We start from the raw sequence: 23986 nt of genomic DNA on the forward strand, positions 1-23986 counted from the left end.
CCCATTGTGTGTATTCTTTTATAGGTGCTGCAATGTGACCTCTTGTGTTGATCGCAAATATTCGAATCGCAAATTTAAATCGCGAGTTTCGCCACTTCTCGAGAATTTGCAAATATTTAGAATATAGTGCTATATATTCATATTCGCGAATAGTGTTAAATATTCTAATCGCGAAATTTATCGCGAAAATATTATGTTGCCGATTTTAGTAGTAGTAGAAGTAAACAATGACTGGAGATCACAAATTTTTTAATTAGCAAATTTATGGTGAATATTCAGCCAAAGATTTGCGAAATATTGCGAATTTGAATATTGCCTATGTTGCTCATCACTATTAGCTATATTGCTCTATATATTTGTTTTTTAGAATATTCGTAATTTTTTCCCATCTGAAGTCATGATTTCTCCCTGCTTAAGTAACTTAAGGAGGGAGGAATCATGACTTCAGATGGAAAAAAAAATGACAAATATTCTAAAAAAAGAATATATAGCACTAAATTCTGTAGTGCTATATATTCATTTTTGACCCACGCCTGTACTGATGGCGTAATATTTGCATATTACGCGATCATTACTTTGCCGATTTTTCCGAGTAAAACAAAAAGTAGAATATAACGAATGTGCGAATATTCTACGAATATTCGTGAAATATCTCAAATTCGAATATGACCCCTGCCGCTCATCACTAATGGTTACCTTGGGATGTATAATGTGAATTATCACTGTATTACTTATTTAAAATCATGTTCACTTTTTGAGTCTTAAATTGTATAATCATTGTTTAATCATGATAATCTGTGTATGGACCTATATATACTTGCACTGGGCACTGTTATCACTGCTTGACAAAGGCTCCATTGAGATAAACTGGAACGTTGTATTAAGTGTAATAAAAAATCCACATATTTTTCACCAAGACCGGAGTACATCTTTTCCTACATCCGGTGGATTCCTATCCAGAATCCCTCCAAGGATTTTTGCACCTGCTAACCTTTTTTTTGTTTGTTTTATATATATATATATATATATATATATATATATATATATATTATTGTAGGGATTTTCTCTGGTAGGCAGGGTAAGTGGACGCAATACAGAGGCAAGACCACGGTTGAAAAAATAAAAGTCCAGTGTTTATTCACACGGAAAAGGCAGAAAAGAAACAACAATGCTTTACAGAGTCCTGGTGTTAGTTCACACAGCAAGAGCTCCCAAAAATAACATAAATCACCTGGCAGACCACACCAGGCTTTAGGGTGCCTAACTCCCAGCAGGCGGCTCTCATGCAGCTCCCAAAACCACAGAGCTTTCACAGCTCCACTCTCGCTTAGAGGAACATACCACACCCAGCTGAGCTGCTGGCTGGGTTTTTAAACCCAAGCCCAAAACCTGGCCTGGATGTGGGGAACAGACACCCACCCTGCTCTTTGGCTGCTCCCAATACGAACCGGCCAGGATTGGCTTTACAGCCACACTAAGTAAAACAGTGTCAGCGAGCACTAGCTGCCCTGACACACAAAATTACCGGTTATTATCTCACTGAGGCCAGGAACCTCGGTGACACGTACCTTTCGTCAATGACGGACCCTTGCGCCCTCCTACAATATATATATTTAGTGGGGATTTGCTCTGGTAGACAGGATTTGCGGAAGCAGTAGAGAGGGAACAACAAGTTCTTTGGATCAAACAGTTCACTGTTTTATTCACACTTTAGGCAAGTGACAAAACAAGCAGTCATAATCAAACAAAAAGTCACCTTGCGGTGTTGGTGGTAATTCACACCATGCGGCAATTCTGCCTCAAAGAGTTCTTGCTCATAGCAGCACCAACCTGTTTTCATGCTAAACAGGTAGCAAGCCTTCATTCAGAGACAAGGCTTCCCGGACCGGCATTTAAAATCCGGTCTGGTATTTGACCTCACCTGGCTGTAAATCAGCCCAGCAGCACATTCTGGGAGGAAAATACCTGTTTTCCAAGCTGAAACCTCTCACTGTGTCAATATATATACATACGTATATATATATATATATATATATATATATAGAGGAAAAATGGCGGCACTGACTACAATAGGAGAAAAACGGGTGCACGCTCCTGGGGAATCGACCTCTTACCCCAACCAATATATCCAGAAAAAGGACGGCACTCCAGCAGGATGAAAGTGAAAAGCTTCTTTTAATCAACCATACAGTGCTGAGCCGAAACGTTGCACCGTATGGTTGATTAAAAGAAGCTTTTCACTTTCATCCTGCTGGAGTGCCGTCCTTTTTCTGGATATATATATATATATATATATATATATACATATATAAATATATATATTTATGGGAGAGGCTTAACTGTGATGAGTGGGTGAAGCGCTTCCCCTGACCTAGCTGGCTGTGTTGTGCCGGAAGCCAGGAGCGAGGGTAAGCCTAGTAGTGGGCATACCCTAAAAGGGAGTGTTTGAGAACAGGGGGGGTGGGTGGGTGTGAACAGAAGCGCCCTGAGGAGCTGGGGGCTGGGGCTTAAGAAGGTAATATGCCCCTCCCACAAATTCAGGCTGACTTTTCAGCCTTCCACTTATGGGAGAGGCTTAACTGTGATGAGTGGGTGAAGCGCTTCCCCTGACCTAGCTGGCTGTGTTGTGCCGGAAGCCAGGAGCGAGGGTAAGCCTAGTAGTGGGCAAAATAAACGAGGAGAGCAGAGTAGTGACCAAAAGCCTTCAAAACCACCCAGAGAGCAAGATTACAAAATGCCTGGGAAATCTCAACATGCGGGTTCGGGATGTATCTCGTGAAGCAAGAAGAGCGCCACCTACCCAAGCATTTAACCCGTGCGCCGGGACCCCGTTTTCGATGCTGAGGGCGCAGCTCCAGTTCAGAGCGAGTGTCCCGTGGTGGCCAGCGGGTTACGACCGAGACCTGAGGCCAGCGTTATGATGTGGGCCACAAAACTGGATTGATGACAGGGGCCCCCTACGCCAAGGAAGCAGCGGGGCCTCTGGGGAGGCCCTTGCAACGGGGCCAGCAATTGACGGGGGACCATGACTGGGCACCAATCATTGGAGGTTTTAAAACCTGACCTCCGAGGATGGTCCATGCTGATTGGCCTTCGTGGAAGGGAGCCAGAGGCCACAATGGTCATGGGCCCAGGACAACTGTCGCACCGGCAACCCCTAACGTTTAGGGGAGGTGCTGGTAAACTCACCTGGCCCGAGGAACCTGCAAAACCCGAGATACACGGCTGCCCTAACAATCAAACTAGGAGAGTGGCCAAAAAGGAAATCCATCCAGCGCGGACGAGAGTCGCCCAAACATCTCACCGGAGACAGGCTGCGCGCCACCTACCCGCATGGCGCAGTGCTGTCTCCCCGCTAGGTACAGCTTGATGGTGTAAAATGACAGCCTGAGATTTGCGGTGACAGTGGGCTATGAACGCCAGGGTGTAGGAGACATCGTTCAAGCCACCTGCGGGTGGGACCTTGAAAAACTTTGGAAACCTTGACGCCGGCTTGGTAGTTTCCTGATGGTACGGGAAAACCTCTGAGCGTTTCAGGCAAATATATTGGATCCTGACCGATTCAGGCAAATGCGAACAACCTGTGGGAAATAAGACCTGAGCGATTTCAGGGAAATACGTGACCTGAGTGAATCAGGAAAATACATAGTAACATAATAACATAGTACATAAGGCCGAAAAAGACATTTGTCCATCCAGTTCGGCCTGACATCCTGCAAGTTGATCCAGAGGAAGGCAAAAAACCCCTGTGAGGTAGAAGCCAATTTTCCTCATTTCAGGGGAATAAAAAATTCCCTCCCGACTCCAATCAGGCAATCAGAATAACTCCCTGGATCAACAATCTCTCTAGTAGCTATAGCCTGTAAAATTAATACATACACCCTGGAAATACCGACAACCTGAAGAGACAGGAAAATACAAACCTGAGCGATTCAGGGAAATACATGACCTGAGTGATTTCAGGGAAAATACGTAAAACCTGAGCGATTCAGGGGAATACATAAAACCCGAGCGATTCAGGGAAATGAGACCTGGGGTGCGTCAGAACACCCCCCCCCCCCCGGAAACCCCCCCCCCCCCAAAAAAAATATATATATATATTTCCCCCTTTTTTTTTTTTTTTTTATGCGGTGGCCGAGTGACCGGGCGAGAGCGGAAAGGAAACAGGAATGACCATGGTATAAAAAGGATCGCAACCTCCCGGAATCCACGGACAGCGCTGCCAACTCTCCGGCGACACTGAAGACCTAGGAATGGAGGCTCGTGATGAATGAAGGAAAGCTCTGAGCTGTGGAGGTGCGTAAAGCCGCCACCCGGCTGGACCTTACCTGAAACCTGGCACCGTGGAATAACCGGACACGGAGACGCCCTGTGACACAATTGAGGAAGGATCGAAATTCCGGTGGCCTGATGCCCTGCTTACCTGAAATAAACTAGCGTTGGTACGAGACCCGGAGAGAGGTGTGATCTGGTGGCACTGGAATGAAGCGACGGAGAACCAGGATGCAGCCTGGGCATCATGGCCAACTGCTGGATGACCCTGAACTGCCAGAATCAGGGTCCGAAGTCGCGCTGCATGCAACAAGACCTGTGGGAAACAGAAATCCAGACGTGCCGGACACGAACCGGGTAACCAGAAACCAGCCGGACCCTGCTGAGAAACCCCCGAGCGTTCCAGGCAGACACATGGAACCTCCAGCGATTCAGGCAAATACATTGAATCCTGAGCGAATCAGGCGCTTACCTACACCTTTCGGGGAGGATGACAGACCTGGGTGAACCAGGAGACAGGTAGGTGTGAGCCTGGGCGATCCAGGAGGCAGAGGTAGGTATGAGCTTGGTGAACCAGGAGACAGAAGAAGGTGCGTGCCTGGGCGATCCAGGAGGCAGAGGTAGGAATGAGCCTGGACGAACCAGGAGACAGAAGAAGGTGCGTGCCTGGGCGATCCAGGAGGCAGAGGTAGGTATGAGCCTGGACGAACCAGGAGACAGAAGAAGGTGCGAGCCTGGGTGATCCAGGAGGCAGAGGTAGGTATGAGCCTGGACGAACCAGGAGACAGAAGAAGGTGCGTGCCTGGGCGATCCAGGAGGCAGAGGTAGGTATGGGCCTGGACGAACCAGGAGGCAGAAGAAGGTGCGTGCCTGGGCGATCCAGGAGGCAGAGGTAGGTATGAGCCTGGACGAACCAGGAGACAGAGGTAGGTATGAGCCTGGACGAACCAGGAGACAGGTAGGTGCGTGCCTGGGCGATCCAGGAGGCAGAGGTAGGTGCGTGCCTGGGCGATCCAGGAGGCAGAGGTAGGTGCGTGCCTGGGCGATCCAGGAGGCAGAAGTAGGTATGAGCCTGGGGAGCCAGGAGGTAGAGGTAGGTGTGAGCCTGGACTAACCAGGAGACAGAGGTAGGTGCGTGCCTGGGCGATCCAGGAGGCAGAGGTAGGTATGAGCCTGGCGAGCCAGGAGACAGAAGTAGGTAGTAGATGAGACAGCAGTATATCACGTGAAGCATAGACATATAACATGTGGCACTGTCGCCCATAGAGTAGAAGACTGCGGTGAGCGTATGGTGACCGCTGAATGGGTATGGCGAGTAATGATGGCCTGGACTACTTGTGGTGAGACCCCCGAGTTTTTTTTTTTGAACCCGTGCTAACCTGGTCCCTTCCAGCCCAGCGGAATGAGGAACCAAGGATGACTGCCTCGCTCCCGCACGGCGGGAGTGCGTATGAAATGGCTGGAGATTGGAACCTGCCGATTAACTTGTAGATATATTTAAATTTCTTTATACAATAAAAAATTGAAAGTTTCTCCTTTTTTTTTTTTTTTTGAGGGCATGGCCTGACGTTGCCCGGGGGCTAGATACCCCTGCTTTGGCCGTAGACCTAATGGGAACACTAAATACAATAAAATATATTCACCAGGATCCAGATTTCAGCAGTATAGACACAAGCTTCTGTGACATCATTCTACACTATGAATATATATACTATAACAAACATCTGCTGATAGCCTGTCTATCATGAAGAAGGATCCACAGGAAAAATGACCCAACAATTAGAGCTTAATTCCCTTAACAAAAGTGTCATGGTGCATAGTGATTTTAACTTTGACAGGGTTTCTGATGTACATTTATGGGCCCAGGCCTGACGGAAGCACTCCGGCGTGCGCTCCAAGCTGGAACGCACGCCGCACACGCGACCAGGCCCAGGCCCGGCCGAGGGACTCCGGCGTGCGCTCCAAGCCGGAACGCACGCCGACCACGTGACCTGGCCCATGCCTTGTGGCGGATTTCCGGCGTGCGCTCCACGCTGGAACGCACGCCGACCTGCAGTGGGGCCTGAGGTGAGGACGGGGAGGCCGTGTGGAGAGGGGGATCCGCGGGCCAGACCCTGCCCCCCCTGCTGTCTCGGGAGGAAGTTGGAGGGGAACACAGGGAGGGAACCAAGGAAGGAGACAAGAAGCAATTTGGTGCGGACATGAGAATTGGCATGCGTTCCACGCTGCAACGCATGCCAACTCTGGGAGCCGGGAATATGTGACCGCGGCTGATGGAGCCCTTGTGGCGCATTGTTTGCGCAAAATTACCTCTCCTGAAGACGTGACGGCAGTGTATGACAACGAAACCAAACGAACCGAACCGAACCAGATGAAAGCTACTCACGACATGCACAGATGCAGCACCAGAGCAGGCGACTCCCTATCCAGAATGTGAACAGAAGCGCCCTGAGGAGCTGGGGGCTGGGGCTTAAGAAGGTAATATGCCCCTCCCACAAATTCAGGCTGACTTTTCAGCCTTCCACATATATACAGTATATCCGGGAAGGTTTTAGACTGGGTCTCAGCTCTCTAGCACATACCGTTCCATTAGCCAATAGAAGCCTGGTCACATGACCCTTTTCAGCTAATAGAAGCTCGCAGGCCTTTAGTCTCCACATACACACAGTTTTACACCAGGCTTCCATAACAACCCAGCCATTTTACTTCACAGCTGTAGGTCAGCTTTAAAGGGGCAGGGTGCTGTGGATGACACTGTTAAGAGTGGAGTGCTGTGGAGGTCACCGTTCAGGGGCAGATAGAGTGGCCATTCAGACCACCCTCAAAAGACAGACTTAAAAACCCCACCCCACAGGTCTGCTAAGCTACACCCTGACCCGGTTAGGCCATGCACCCTCCCACTTCGCAGCCAACGGGGAATTAAAAAATGAAGGTAAAAATTTACTTCTGTCAGCTGCAGAGGTGGGAGGAAGGGAACTTTCTCCCTGCAGCTTACGCTCAGACAGCACAGTGCTGCTGTCTGAGAGTGAGCTGTTCAAAAGGACATTCCTGTGTCTGTTCAGACAGGGAGTCTGAAAGCCGGACTGTCTGGCATAATACCGCACCTCTGGACACCCTAGGGGCAGGCTGCTGTGGAGGTCAGTGTTAAGGGGCAGATTGCTGTAGGGGCCACTGTTAAGGGGGGACGGTGTTGTGGAAATCACTGTTAAGGAGATGGGGTACTGTTGAGGTCACTAATAACGGGGCGGCCGCTGTGGAGGTCACTGTTAAAGGGGCGGGCTGCTGTGGAGGTAACTGATAAGGGGGAGGGATGCTGTGGGGGTCACTGTTAAAAGGGACTGGGAACTGTGGAGGTCACTGTTAAGGGTGTGGGATGCTGTAGAGGTCACTGTTAAGGGGGCTGGGGCTGTGGAGGTCTCTGTTAAGGGGGCAGGGAATGGTGCGGTCACAGTTAATGGGACGGTCTGCTATGGAGGTCAGTGTTAAGGGGCGGGGTGCTGTAGAGGTCATTGTTAAGGGGACGGGGTGTTTTGGAGGTCACACTTTAAGGGAAAGAAGCTCTGTGGAGGTCACTAATAAAAGGGACGGCCACTGTGGAGATCATTGTTAAAGGGGAGGGCGCTGTGGATGTTACTGTTAAGGGGGCAGACTGTAGATGTCACTGTTATAGTGGATACTGTCGATATCTTTTAACAACACACAGAAACATTAAATTAAATATACCTGTGAGAAACCTGGTCTTTCTGCTAGTGTATATATATATATATATATATATATATTTGTGGTCATGGCTACGGCCAAGAGATATCCGAAGAACCCTAGGGAGAGAAACCACGGGAACAACCTTCCCCAGCTAGGCGTGTCTTAGCTAACTTGACTAAATGGCTTGTTGTGTGCCCTAAGCCATGATCGTGGGTAGGCCTATAAGTGGGCAAAAACCAAGCCAAGTAGGGTAGAAAAGGAACTCGAATGGCATGTGCAAACTAATCCCAAAGCCAACTGCAAGGCGTCAGGGATCTAGAGCGAAAATTCTGGGTGTATGAGGCAAGACCAAAAGGAGACCTACAACCCATCTTGTGGATGACAAGGCCAGAGACATAATGCTCAATATTGCGTATACTGCCCCGAAGCGGAATGGAGGACCGGGAATACGTTGTGAAATGGATCATGAAAACCAACTGAACCTTGTAAAGTTTTGGTTCTAGTGCGAGTACTGGCAATGCCCTGGCCTCACGAGATCGTGGGACCGAAACCTAACTGCCTAGACTAGGCAGGAAAGAGGGCCAAAAAGAACTATGTAGATAGAAAGAATTCTTGAATAGTTCCCCAGACAACAGCTATCTGCTAGCCGTGGTCCGCGCATTGTTCTACTGTGTGCCCCTGGGAATTGTTTTAACACCTGAGGCGTGAAGACCGACCTACTATCCGAATCTTCTACCGTGAGGAAATGCTGGACCTTGTCCAAAACCCGATTCAACGTGGTTGTATGGAGTCTGAGGTTAGTGCGGCAAGAAGCTACGAAGCCATAATATACAAGATTCCGTCTATGCTCTCCCATGAGTGAGGGAATGCAATTGCAATGAAGCTACCTGCGAAAATGAATTCCTGGTCGTGGTAAAAAGGCAATGACTTTGCGCGGGGACCTGGTTGACAGATATGATCGACTACGGTCAGAGACTGAAATGCTAGAGGGAATTGACCTGCTTGTTCCTCCTCTGGCAGGACCTGAATGAAACATGAAAAATTAAAGCAAGACAAAGTATCTGCGTAAGACATGATAATGATGCTGTAGGGCGAACCGGACCAGTTTGCGGTCAAAACATAAAGTGAGCGATCAACATCGATTAGTAGGAATTTAGGGAAGCCGGTAGGCATGTATGTGATGCATACGGGCCAAATCAACCCAGATGCACAGATGGACAACCAAACCAGGCAATCAGCCCAGCAGGACTGAAAACAGTCATCGGGCCCCCGAAGCCATGGGGCCGAAGCGGTCATCGGGCCCCCGAAGCCATGGGGCCGAAGCGGTCATCGGGCCCCCGAAGCCATGGGGCCGAAGCGGTCATCGTGCCCCCGAAGCCATGGGGCCGAAGCGGTCATCGTGCCCCCGAAGCCATGGGGCCGAAGCGGTCATCGGGCCCCCAAAGCCATGGGGCCGAAGCGGTCATCGGGCCCCCGAAGCCATGGGGCCGAAGCGGTCATCGGGCCCCCGAAGCCATGGGGCCGAAGCGGTCATCGGGCCCCCGAAGCCATGGGGCCGAAGCGGTCATCGGGCCCCCGAAGCCATGGGACCGAAGCGGTCATCGGGCCCCCGAAGCCATGGGACCGAAGCGGTCATCGGGCCCCCGAAGCCATGGGGCCGAAGCTGTCATCGGGCCCCCAAAGCCATGGGGCCGAAGCTGTCATCGGGCCCCCAAAGCCATGGGGCCGAAGCTGTCATCAGGCCCCCAAAGCCATGGGGCCGAAGCTGTCATCGGGCCCCCAAAGCCATGGGGCCGAAGCTGTCATTGGGCCCCCGAAGCCATGGGGCCGATTTTTTATTTTTGTTTGTTTAAAAAAAAAAATATTATGACTATAATAAGTGACCTGGATAAGGTGCAGGTGAAATTAAACCATGAGCCTGACCGATGTGGCAGGCGATACCCAAGATAAACTATGTGGCCTGAATAACATGCAAGGCGAAATATCGTTAGAAACGAGACCTGACCGACGTGGAAGGTGACCCCCAACATGGATTCAACTGCATGACCTGAAAAGACGAAGGGAAATGTGACAGAAAATGGAGATAATAACGGACATTAAAATGAAACCTAAATAACATAAGCTGGCAAGCAGGTAAAGATGTGAGCCATTCAAAACCAAAAGCATAGCTGCACAGGTGGACAGACAACCATTGATCGGACCCCTGAAGCCATGGGGCCGAAGCAACCACCGGGGGCCCATGGGGCCGGGCGGCGAACCTTAAGAATTAAAGACAGCTGGGGAAAAGATTGGGGCTTAACCCGATGGGTTTAGTAATCAACCGGGACTCAACCTAGAAAAGACAAAGACATGTGGTAAAGCTTGTTAATGAAATGAGGCTGAAATGAACCGCAAGTACTAATTTGTAAAATATAAATGACAATTGCGAAATCCTCTGAGGCGGGAGCCATGCGTGCGAGTCTCTTATGGAGGAAAAATGTATCAGATGGCCGGGCGAACTACAAGTGTCAGTGCCAATCGTGAGGTCCTATAAGCGAAGAGCCACTCGTGCGAGCCTCTTATGATTAATTTTTCTCTCTTTTTTTTTTTTTTTTTTTTTTTAAATAAACCACTTATGCAGCACCAGAATGCCTTGGGGACTCGAATAACCATGACCCCCTCCAACAGCAAACCGGGGACACTAACCAGCCTACAACCATGTCGTACCCTTAACAAACAAAACATGAAAAACGGGCATGGGCCCCCCGGAGCCATGAGGCCGGATCAGTCATAGGGGCCCCCGAAGCCAGAGGGATGACGTTGCGGTGACTATAAGCAATTAAAACGTAAGCTGGACCTGATGGCATATGCAGCAACTTGAATGATTGGATTGGCCAGAAGGTGGTCTAAGGAACATAACTGCCAACAAGCGTTGAAAATATAGACATTAGTAATCCGAAGCACGTGCATACATAAAACACTAACCACCGCGAACCATGAAACGTAAACATGAAATTAAAACAGAGATGGGAGAAAAACCAAGAGCCTGAGGCGATGCAAGTTCGCTAAGAGAAGTCTCTTATCGTCACAAACAAACGAACAGCTTGTGAAAACATAGCAGGAAACTTATTGGCCACTGACCTCCGCTGAGGAGCTGTTTGGTGAACTGGGGCAGGAGACCAATCCGAGTGAATACGAAGCAGAAGTAAAAGGAGACCAGTCTGAGTGATTATGAACCAGGATTAACAGATAGTAGGCCTATGGAATGTAACAGACCACCGAGTAGTAGTGAATGGAGTATAGGACGGGATGTAAAAGCAGACATGCGGACGCAGCTTTGGATGTGAACGGAATATTAACTTGAAGTGACAGCAGACATGGAAAGCGGCTTTGGCGAGTGGGGTATACGACCTGGTGTAGCAGTAGAAGTGTGAACACAACTCTGGGTATAAGCAGAGCATGAAATTTGGTATAACAGGAGCTCTGGTTGTGAACGGAGCATAACAGATGTAATAGCGACGTGAATGCAGTTCTTGAAATGAGCCTGGAAAGAACCTGTAGTAGCATAGGACGCGTGAACGCAGCTCTGGGTGCGAGTGGAGCAAACATGATATACTGATAGACGTATGAATGCAACTCTGGTCGTAGGTGGAGTGCAAAAAATTATTTTACAGCATAGTGTGAATGCACCTCTGGGTGTGGCAGAGAATGAAATTGGTAGAATAGCAGCTCTAAATGTGAGTGGAGCATAAACATGATGTAACAGTGAACGTGAATGCAGCTCTGAAACAAGCCTAATAAGAACATGTTGTGACAGCGGACGTGTAAACACAGCTCTCACAGTGAGCAGAGAAAACATGGTATACCAGTCGACGCATAAACGCAGCTCTGGTTGTGAGTGGAGCAAGGTGTGAACACCAGGGTGGTGCGTTCAGAGAATAAAAATGGAGTAACAGTAGCAGCTATGGCTGTAAGCCGAGTATAGAACATGTAATAACAGGCGTGTAATACGGATCCGGCCGTCGGCTGGGGACGGAATGAGATGTAACAGCCAACAGGTGAGCGCAGCTTGAATGTGAGACCAATCTGAGTGAATACGAACCAAGAGTAGAAAAGTGCAGGACAGTGAAGACGCGCGGATGCAGCAGAAGACATGAAATAAAAGCCGAAAGTGTAAATGCCGCTCAGGATAACAGCAGAGCATAAAGTGCGGCAGGGTAGTACATGGAGCAGTGAAATACATGAAGCCTAAAGATGGTCGTAGCGGGGGAGGGGGAGACACGTGGCAGCTACAGCAAGAGGCCTAAACAATAAACACTGCCTCCGATCTCCAAACATGACGTCACATGCAGCCCGGGTAACGCTTCCTTTACAGCAAACTTTTCATACGAGATGAACAGAGCGAAGTGAAACTTGTAAGATTTATAGGAACCAACTCCTATTACCAACAAACAAGTTGAAAAGAAATAGAAGGATTTAGCCCCAACAAGCAAACCTGAGGTAGCAGATTCTGAGGCAAAGCCTCCCGTTCGATAGCAAAGTCGGTTCCGGAGAGACGGCCCCGGCCCAACCTACTTACGTAGTATGGCGCGTGCATGCTACGGTAGCAGAGAGCAAAATAACAAGCTCCATTCTGGCTCCATGCTGCAAAGAAAGAACCCTACCACCAGAGAAGCTAGTCTGCTAATGACAACCAGCAGCAGCTATGCACCTGAGAACACCCGCCTGAGTGAGGCTGTGCACCTGAGAACACCCGCCTGAGTGAGGCTGTGCACCTGAGAACACGCCCCTGTGAATGAGGCTGTGGCTCGTATAAGAAGAGCCTCCGCCCCTCCCACAAATGCAGGCTGACTAATCAGCCTTACCAACATATACAAACAAACAAATCCAGGGCAGCACACCTTAGTATAAAGAGAAGGAGTGCCAGCAGTATAAACTTGACCACTGTTTATTCAATAAAAAGTCCTTTATTCACCCACACGACGTTTCAGTCCACTTGCTGAGACCGTTCTCAAGCCTTGAGAAAGGCTGGACAATGGTCCCAGCAAGAGGACTGAAACTTTGACAGTGGGTGAATAAAGGACTTCACATTTTTTCAACAATTGGAATTGCACCGGTTTTTCTTCATTATATATATATATATATACACACACAAAATATATCTGTCCCAAAAATTTGTTTTAACATATACTTTTTTACAAAGGTCCATAGTGTAGGAAGGTATTATATAAAAAAAAAATTACCTGCAAGGTTCAGAAACGTCCCATACACATCATAAGATTCATAGCGAGCATTGATGACATTTACTCCACAGCAGAATATGATTCCATCAGAAGCTTTCAGTCCTCGGATTACGATAGACGCCGTCTGGTTATCAGGATGGTTTACTGCAGAGATCCGGTCTTCATACTCCTTAATAATATTCCCATTATTCTCTATTATGTATTTCCTGATACTGGAGCAGTGCACTGTATATGCTTCCCACCAAGTTACTATAATCTGTGACTTCCCTCTGTGGTCCTCAGGATAGGTGTATGAACACGGGATGGTGACCGAATCTCCTTCCTTCACGTGGAGGGTTTTTGGTTGGTGAACACAGTAAAAATTTGATGCCCAGCAGATTCCTATAATAAACCCCAGGGGTTAGGAAGAGAAAACAAATTATAAATCAAAATTTTATTTCAATATAGAATAATTTAAGAAAAATGGCTAGGATACATGTGTGAGAAGGGAGTTTTTTTTTAAGACATATTATGGCAACAAGTAAATAAGAGAAGGAAGCCGAGTCTGTAGCTTCAATGTATCTGACCACACATATAGGATGGTGCACAAGAGGTGACTTCGGCTACGGATACAGCATACCAAACTGAGAAAGTCCACCAGCACATCCATAAGTCTTCTCCTTTATTAGATCACTTTAAAATCCTAACATGTAATACATCATTACCTATGCATTTCAGACAGACTCAGGCTATCCCTAGTCATGGCATAAAACAAAAGCTGACATACAGGGTTTACTAAGCCAAACTAAGTTAACCCATTCAAGTAACATAGGTAATATTTCAATCACCTACATTGTTGATAAGCAAGAAGCCAGCCTTCATCTCAGAACATATCTAATTTGAAGAGGAAAGCCCTTCAAGAATTTGAGAACAGTCGCGTGTAACTATGAGAGGGGTCGTTGATCCAGGGAGTTATTCTGATTGCCTGATTGGAATTGGGAAGAATGGAAAATTGGTTTCTACCTCACAGAGTTTTTTTTTTTGCCTTCCTCTGGATCAACTTGCAGGATAACAGGCTGAACTAGATAGACAGATGTCTTTTTTCGGCCTTATAAACTATGTAATCATCCTTAAAAATTCTGAGAAGAAAGGGATGCAAATCAGCTCTTAACAATCTCTGGCTCTGATGCCGACAGATGTAAGACAGCTATCGATGTTCGACTCTTTAAACAGGCTTTGAGACATGACTCGGATATTAAATAAGCCAGCATCTCATCTGCAGACAGCTGTTTTGGGGGTGATTGCCCCTTATAAGTACTGGCTTATTCTGATAAAGAGAGATCAGTTTTAGGTATGGCTCTAAATGAAAGGGAAATTATGTCGTCGCTAAAGGACGGAAATATTTGTGGACGGGTGCACTCGGATCTGTATAAAATATAAACATATATTGGAAGAGGGTTTTTTTTTTAGTTCCAAAGAGTTAGAGTCCATGCATTTACCTTTCCCTGTTATTCCAATATACCATGACCTTCCAAAGATACACAAAGTTGTCTTTCCCCCCTATCATAACTGGTATAGGTTCACTGATGGGTAAGCTCTCCAACCGGCTGGATGATTTCATCCAGTCAATTGTCAGACAATGTCCAGGTTTTCTCAAGGACACCATGGAAGTTCTAAGAATGATGGAGAAGATAAAATGGCCACCAGAATATAAGTGGCCTACTTGTGATCTCACTGCTCTGTATACTAGCACAGAGCATGGGCATCACTGGGAGTAGCTTTACGGGAACTGATGGTCATAGAATTTCTCCTAATATGTTTAACAATCAAAATGTGCAGGCCAGAATGTACTACTTGGATGTTATTCTTCTAAAGGACATCTATCAGCAGATTAGTCCCTAAGACACCGGCTGACCTGTTACATGTGCGCTTAGCAGCTGAAGGCATCTGTGTTGGTCCCATGATCCTATGTGCCCGCATTGCTGAGAAGAATGTAGCAGGGCTCCATAGGAAGCTAGGCGAAACAAAAAAGGTGTCAAAATGGCCGATGAGCCCTCATACAGCTCCGCAGACATAACTACAAAAAAGTTATAGGGGTTGGAAAATGTAAAAAATTATATGTTTTTCAATTATTATTATTTTTTTTTAACTATACATACGTGGTATTGTCAGATTTGTACTGACCTGGAGAATGAAGAGCACTAATCAGTTGTACCACATAGTGAATGCGATAAGGATTAAAAAAATTTTTTAACTGTGGTAGAATTTTTTTTCCCCAATTCGACCACATTTGGAATTTTTTTTCCCACTACATACTATGCACTATTAAATGCTGACATTACAAAGTACAACTTTTCCCACAAAAAATGTGTATGTGAAAGGAGAAGTAAAAAAGTTATGGCTCTGGGAAGACAAAAAGAAACAACCTCTGGAGTAGAAAAGGTTAATATATGCAAATGAGCCTCTAGGAGCAATGGGGTTATTGCCATTACATCTGGAGGCTCAGCTCTCTCTGCAACTGCCATGCCCTCTGCACTTTGATTGACAGTGCCTGGCAATGTCCATCAAAGTGCAGAGCCTCTAGGTGTCAGTCACACCCGTGTTGCTCCTATAGGCTCATTTGCATATATAGTAAAACATAATAAGCCAGCTTGACCTCTGCAAATATATCTTTCAGGACAAAAGCCTTTTTTCAGAGTGAGGCCTCCTGCACGCGAACGTATTGTCTTTCCGTGTCCGTTCCTTTTTTTTTTTTCTTGCGGAACCATTCATTTCAATGGGTCTGCACAAAAAAAAGAAGTTACTGCATTCCGTTTCCGTATGTCCGTATTTCCGTTCTCCAAAAAAATAAAACATGTCCTATTATTGTCCTCATTACGGACAAGGATAGTACTGTTCTATTAGGGGCCAGCTGTTCCATTCTGCAAAATACAGAATGCAAGCGGATGTCATCCGCATTTTTTGCGGATCCGTTTTTTGTGGACCACAAAATACATATGGTCGTGTGCATGAGGCGTTAGCGTTTTTGCTTTTCGTTATAACGGAAAATAACAGAATCCATAAGACGGAAGTCAAAATAGAAGCCTTTAAGAGGCATTCCGCTTTGATCCGTCATGATAAAAGTCTATGGGAATCATAACGGATCCGTCTGGTTCCCGTTATGCAAGACGGAAAACAAAGTCCTGTCGACAGGCCTTTTTATTCTGGTCTGCATAACGGGAACCAGACGGATCCGTTATGATTCCCATAGACTTGTATTATGACAGAAAGCAAAACGAAATACTAAGGGCAGCATATCGGATCTGTCCTGGTTTCTGTTATGCAGGACTGGACTCCTGCATAATGGAAACCATGACGGATCCGTTATGCTGCCCATAGACTTGCATTATGAAGGATCAAAACGGAATGCCTCTTATAGGCTTCCATTTTGACTTCCGTATTATCGATTCTATTATTTTCCCTTATAACCATGTTATAACGGAAACCAAAACCAGAATCCATAACACTGATGTGAACCCACCCTAAGGCACATTAAAACAACTTTTCTGGTTGGAAGGCCTTGGGGAGATCCTCTGGGTGGGTACTATTTCTATTATGGAGACCAGTTGGTATACATGATGACTATTGGAGGCTAGACTAAGCTTCTCTTGATTTCTGGGGAAAATATATGAAAATTATCATGTCTAACATCTGCTGGCATCAGATAGGATTACAAAAGCTAATTTAATATCTTTCACAGAAACCCATCGTCTGGCCTTTGTACGTACTCCGCATAGTAGAGGTTCTCCATAATGAGAAACTCCCTCTCTCTGCTGAACTTTTTAAGAAATTTGGAATGAATCCCAAACTGGTAGAATCAATTTGTTCATCCTAAGAGTGTATTGAGGCTTGGATGCAGCCACGCCTGCTAGTGTATATTTAAATTGAAGGTGTGGCCACCTCCAAGTCTTTATATGCTCCTAATATCTCATAGTTTGGAGTCCGCTCTTCCTCTCATTATATGCTTAAATGCATACAGAGGTAAAAAGTAGCCTATGTGTAGGTTTTTTTCTCTCCTGAATTTAAATGCCCACTTGCCAGAAATGAAATATAGTAGGTTCAAGTGTGGACCAAGGTCACTTTGGTAGGTGGACTCAGATATCTCTTGATTAAATATATATCTGCTAAGAATCTCATATGTATCATATCTAATGTGGTATTAGTTTAGATATGGTTTCTGTAGTGTTATTTTGTTTTCATTTTTTAGATAACTGATTTAAGGACAGAAATGTTCTTTTCTTACACTTGCTTTCCCTGGGGATATATTGATAAAAGGTCACAGGTGTAGAATGATCTGGATATCTACACAGTGACTGGATGCATTACCTGGGGAACCATTCTGCTTGGTGATTAGAACTGACCTAAGCCTCGGACTGTAGTTGGGATTATTACATTTCTCATAATGACAATCTCTCCATTCCCATGCTTTGACTAATTCAGGTGCAGCCAGTCAAAATTCAGCAAACAAATGCCATGTGTTCTTTGGTTGAGCTTGATAGGCAACAGCATTATTGGCATGCTCTCCATATGAGTTAGATCGGTATGTGGCATCACAACGCTTTAGTAGTAAACCATATGGAGCAAAGTTCGAGAAAAGTGTCTAGTGGGTCTACAATAGAGATTATCGAGTTTCTTGAAATTTGTTTCATCTCAATTATTATTTTTTTTAGAAGATCTTGATTCTCCCAGAATGAAATATGCTACAATTGCCCTCAAAATTGGTATATAACATTTTAGGGTCTACTTTGACTCAAAAACCAGAGCAAAACATGTTAGTCCTAGAAGACCAGAGAGAATATTATTGGGATGAATGCTGTCTGTGTCTGTGGTGGACCATTCTACAATTACCTAAGAAGGGGCGGATTTGGGAAAGCCATAAAGCAAGTTCGGTTAGCCTAATCAGGACCCCCAGAGTCAAGGACCCCCAACTGGGCACCAGCATTTAGGTAATTGTATACAGTACCAACGCTAAATCTCTCCTTGGATGTTCCTCACTACCTACCTGATACTGCAGTTACGCGTCCAACTAAACAATAACACAACTGCAATACTGGAGTGTCCTCATCAACAATCCCAAACAGTGCAACGGTTTAACATGGGAGGTATTGTCACCATAACAGGTTCTTTCTAAGAGGGGCCATGACAGTTTTCAACTCTCTTACATCCTGGTTTGTCATAAAGATTATTTTACATAGTTTTCATTGTCATTGCCATTGCGATTGACAACTAACCATAAAATACAACTCTCATAGCAAAATATTCTGATGTCTCTGGGGATCCCAGCACAGGACATACAGTATATAAGATAAGGTAGTCCCCTGTGAGAGGCAGGAATAATTCTGGAGGCAGACAACATCCCCTATAACCCCAACAAACTTTAATTCAATATCTCCGTAATATATACAATGGGAAGTTACTGAACCTTACCATGGAAGCAAAAGAAGAGTAGGATGAAAAGTCTCATTGCAGATTGAGGAGGACGATCTGGACAACTGCAGGAAGCTTGTTCTATGTTTATCACTACTTCTTCTATGAAGCAAGAGGAAGAGACGAGAAGAGGAAGTAACACAAAATGAAAAAAAGAAAAAAAATCATATTCACAGAAAGAAAACTTGGAAAGAAATTGTCATATTTTACCGTCTGATAAAAGTTAGATTATTTGAGGTGAAAGAAGACTTACAAAGTTTCCTATGTGACCCTGTACGGAGACATGGCATGGTTATACATTGGATCAGAAGAGTACGATCAGTAAACTGCAATATTCATCCACCAATACAGGGTGGTGACCTCTTGAGAAAAATACTGTGTGGGGACACCCAACTTTTTATGTGGGGATGTCATTTATCAGAGTCTATATATATAAAGAAGGACCCATATATGTATGTATGAGTGTATGTATGTTCCGCGATCACTCAAAAACGCATCCATCGATTTCAAGGAAACTTGGTATACACATCCTACCTGGAAATAAATCTTGTGGTGGTCACAGCTCTCTAGGATGTACCGTTCCTCAGATATTCCCAAAAAAGACCTCCATTAGCCAATACAAGCCTGCAAGTCTTTCTTTTCATATCCCAACTGCCATACACAAAGTCACATGTCCCTTATCAGCCAATAGAAGCTCGCAGGCTCTTAGTCTCCACATTCACACAGTTTTACTCCAGGTTTCCATAACAACCCAGCCATTTTTCTTCACTGCTGTAGGTCAGCTTTAAAGAGGCAGGGCGCTGTGGATGACACTGTTAAGGGAGTGGAGTGCTGTGGAGGTCACAGTTCAGGGGGCAGGTAGGGTGGCCATTCAAGGACTCTGCCCTCAGGTCCAGCCAACACACCCTCCCACTCCGCGCCTGACAGGGATTGAAATAATTAAGGTAACAATTAATTTCTGTGAGCTGCAGGGGTGGGAGGGAAGTTGGCTTTCTCCCTCCAGATCACACTCAGACAGCACAGTGCTGCTGTCTGAGAGTGAGTGCATTAGCCAATAGTAGCCTTGTCACATGACCCTTATCAGCCAATAGAAGCTCGCAGGCCCTTAGTCTCCACATACACACAGTACTACAACAGGTTCCATTTAAACCCAGCCATTTTTCTTCACTGCTGCAGGTCAGCTTTAAAGGGGCAGGGCGCTGTGGATGACACTGTTAAGGGAGCAGAGTGCTGTGGAGGTCTCAGTTCAGGGGCAGGTAGGGTGGCCGTTTAGGCCACCCTCAAATGACGGACTGTAAAACCTGCAGGTCCTGCTAAGCAACGCCCCTCCCACTCCGCAGCCGACGGGGATTGAACAAATTATGGTAAAAATCAACTTCTGTCACCTGCAGGGGTGGGAGAGAGGGTGAATTTCTCTCTGCAGCTCATGCTCGGACAGCACAGTGCTACTGTCTGAGAGTGAGCTGTTCAAAAGAACATACCTGTGTCCGTCCAGGTCCTGCACCAGACGGAGGACAGAAAGTCTGAAAGCTGGACTGTCCTGCCTAAAACCACACCTCTGGCCACCCTAGGGGCAGGCTTCTGTGGAGGTCACAGTTAAGGGGATGGTCCGCTATGGGGGTCAGTATTAAGGGGCAGATTGCTGTAGAGGCCACTGTTAAGGGGATGGGGCATTGTGGAAATCATTGTTAAGGAAATGGGGTACTGTGGTGGTCACTAATAAAGGGGAGGTCACTGTTAAAGGGGTGGGCTGCTGTGGAGGTCATTAGTAAGAGGGCAGGATTCTGCGGAGGTCACTGTTAAGGGGGTGGGATGCTGTGAAGGCTATTGTTAAAAGAATCGGGCACGGTGGAGGTCTCTGTTAACCACCTCCGGACCGCCTAACGCAGATGTGCGGTCCGGAGGTGGCAGCCCTGCGCACGACGACGCATATACGCGTCATCTCGCGAGGGCCGGGATTTCCTGTGAACGCGCGCACACAGGCGCGCGCGCTCACAGGAACGGAAGGTAAGCGAGTGGATCTCCAGCCTGCCAGCGGCGATCGCTCGCTGGCAGGCTGGAGATCCGAATTTTTTAACCCCTAACAGGTATATTAGACGCTGTTTTCATAACAGCGTCTATGTCACAACCAGACAGCTGAGAAGCTCTGACAGAGGCCTTTCAGAACCTCCTCCTTGAATTTCTGTGTTGTGGTATTCAGCTCCTCCTCTCGTCAGCCTCTCTCAGCTGTCATGTCTTAATTGCTTCCCTTTAAATGCCTCCTCAGAATGCTTTTCTGAGCGGCTTATATTTCCTCCTGGAGTGTGTGTGCACGCTGATCTGTCCTCCTCTTTGCTTCAAAGCTAAGTGTACTTTTATATGTTTATATCTGTTTGCTGGATCCCAGATGACCCTGACTCCCTCCGTGTCTTGTGTAGGGAGCCGGTGGTCGTGTCCCCTCACTATTGTAGGGTGCTCAGGGCTTTATAGTCAAGGTTCGTGGATATGCAAACCTCCACCATTAGGATCTTTGCATAGGCTGAGCAGCCAGGGAAAGTGCCAGGTCTTCTGCAGGGGTCTCCCTTGGTTCCTTAGTTTTTGGATCCAGCGAGTCGTTTATACATGTTGTTTTGCCTTGTTACCTGTACACATTCCGTGACATTATAAGCCGCCAAAACCGTCTTAAGCATGGATCCGGTTTCACTTTTGGCTGAACGCTTCCAGGGTCTTTCATTGGAGGTAGCTGACCTCCGTAAGACTTTGTCTCAGCTTCAAGTGACCGGTTCAGCTTGCGTTCATGGAGCTTGTTCTGAGCCTAAGATCTCGCTCCCGGATACGTTCTCCGGGGGTAGTGAGAATTTTGTGCGTTTTAGAGAGGCTTGCAAACTCCATTTTCGCCTTCTTCCCCATTCTTCTGGTGATGAGGAACGGAGGGTGGGGATCATTATATCGCTGCTCAGGGGTAACGCTCAGTCCTGGGCCTTTTGCGCTGCCGGAGGGGGCACGGCCCCTCCGTTCAGTGGATGAATTCTTTTTAGCCCTGGGTCAGATATATGATGATCCGGATCGTATTGCTCTGGCGGAGTCTAGACTACGTCTCCTATGCCAGGGTAAACAATCCGCAGAAATATACTGCTCAGAATTTCGGAGTTGGGCAGCTGATACTGGTTGGAATGATGCTGCACTCCGAAGTCAATTTTGCCATGGTCTTTCAGAGGGATTGAAAGATGCATTTGCCTTTCATGAAAGGCCTATTTCTTTGGACTCTGCTATGTCTCAGGCCGTTCGTATTGACAGGCGTCTTAGAGAGAGAGGAGAGATCTCTCCTTCCTGTCATACTCGGTCCCAGGACTGTGCAGCGGTCCCATTCTCTGCGCAGGGGTCTCAGTCGCTGTCAGCCCCTTCTGAGCAGGAGCCCATGCAGCTGGGGTTGATTGCTTCTGACAATAGAAGATTCAGCCCGCATGAGAGGGTTTGTTTTTGTTGTGGAGGTATTAATCATTTGGCAAATATTTGTCCCTCTAGGAGATTCAGGCAGTTCTCTGGGTATAATAAAGAAACAAAGAGGAAAAAATCTTTGAAAAATGTTCCGTCTGTTACTATTGGCAGGATTGAGGCGGAAATTGAAGATTTTCCGTTTGCTTGTAGTTCCCGTTTTGTCCTGCCGGCTAGGGTGGCGCTAGAGAGCAAGAACATTTTTTGTGAGATTTTTGTGGATAGTGGAGCAGCGGTTAATCTCATTGATAATCACTTTGCGATAACTCATGGTTTCCAGGTGTGCGCTTTGAGAAAGGATATTCCTGTGTTTTCTATCGATTCCGCTCCACTTTCTCAGAAGTCATTAAAGGGCATAGTTCACAATATCCGTTTAATTGTGAGTGATGCTCATGTTGAGGATGTGTCATGTTTCGTCCTTAGCGGTTTGCCGACTCCTCTAGTGTTGGGGCTACCCTGGCTCACTAAACATAACCCCACCATTGATTGGCAAGCAAGGCAAATAAATGGTTGGAGTGACTTTTGCAGAGAGAATTGCCTCACGACATCTGTTTCTGAGGTTGCTACTAAGACTGTACCATCTTTTCTCTCTGAATTTTCGGATGTCTTCTCTGAGAGTGGAGTTCAGGATTTGCCCCCGCACAGGGAGTACGATTGCCCTATTAATCTCATCCCAGACGCCAAGCTGCCTAAATCTCGTTTATACAATCTTTCCCAACCTGAGAGGATCGCTATGCGTACTTATATCTCTGAGAGTCTGAGAAAGGGACACATACGACCCTCAAAGTCACCTGTTGCCGCTGGTTTTTTCTTTGTTAAGAAAAAAGATGGTTCTTTAAGACCTTGTCTGGATTTCAGGGAGCTGAACAATATCACAATTCGTGACCCTTATCCGCTTCCTCTGATCCCGGACCTGTTTAACCAGGTTGTTGGGGCTAAAGTCTTTTCCAAATTAGATTTAAGAGGGGCATACAACCTGGTCAGGGTCAGAGAAGGGGACGAATGGAAGACGGCCTTCAATACCCCTGAGGGCCATTTTGAGAATTTGGTTATGCCTTTTGGGTTGATGAATGCCCCAGCCGTTTTTCAGCATTTCGTGAACAGCATTTTTTATCATTTGATGGGAAAATTTGTATTGGTGTATTTGGATGACATTTTGATTTTTTCTCCCGATTTCAAAACTCATAAGGAACATTTACGTCAGGTCTTGCTCATCCTGCGGGAGAATAAACTATATGCGAAACTGGAAAAATGTGTGTTTGCGGTTCCAGAAATTCAATTTCTGGGGTTTCTTCTCTCCGCTTCTGGTTTTCGCATGGACCCCGAGAAGGTCCGCGCTGTGCTTGAGTGGGAGCTTCCTGAGAATCAAAAGGCGCTGATGCGTTTTTTGGGCTTTGCCAATTATTACAGGAAGTTCATTTTGAATTATTCTTCTATTGTTAAACCACTCACTGATATGACCAGAAAGGGGGTAGATTTTTCTTCTTGGTCAGTAGAGGCGCGTAAGGCCTTTTCTGATATCAAGGAGAGTTTTGCTTCCGCTCCCATCTTGGTGCAACCTGATGTTTCATTACCCTTCATAGTTGAGGTTGATGCTTCTGAGGTGGGTGTGGGGGCGGTCTTGTCTCAGGGTTCCTCTCCTGCCAATTGGCGACCGTGTGCCTTTTTCTCAAGAAAACTCTCCTCCGCAGAGAGAAATTACGATGTGGGAGATAGGGAATTGTTGGCCATCAAGTTGGCTTTTGAGGAATGGCGCCATTGGCTAGAGGGGGCCAGACACCCTATTACCGTATTTACTGACCATAAAAATCTGGCCTACTTGGAGTCAGCCAAGCGTCTGAACCCGAGACAGGCCAGATGGTCGTTGTTCT

General features: G+C 46.6%; 1 protein-coding gene across 2 annotated transcripts in view; it reads right to left on the reverse strand.

The window, feature by feature from the left end:
• The window catches only part of LOC122929230, a 231062-nt gene extending 212341 nt beyond the window's left edge, over positions 1 to 18721 (reverse strand). For both annotated transcript variants that reach the window (XM_044282739.1, XM_044282738.1), the window contains exons 1-2: positions 18642 to 18721; positions 13197 to 13577 (exon numbers count right to left, since the gene is read on the reverse strand). In XM_044282739.1, coding sequence (XP_044138674.1) covers positions 13197 to 13577; positions 18642 to 18678 — 418 coding nt within the window. In that variant the 5' untranslated portion in view covers positions 18679 to 18721. The remainder of the gene's footprint in view (positions 1 to 13196; positions 13578 to 18641) is intronic.
• Positions 18722 to 23986: the final 5265 nt, after the last annotated feature.

Source organism: Bufo gargarizans, chromosome 2, assembly GCF_014858855.1.
Source record: "Bufo gargarizans isolate SCDJY-AF-19 chromosome 2, ASM1485885v1, whole genome shotgun sequence".
NCBI classification, from domain to species: domain Eukaryota; kingdom Metazoa; phylum Chordata; class Amphibia; order Anura; family Bufonidae; genus Bufo; species Bufo gargarizans.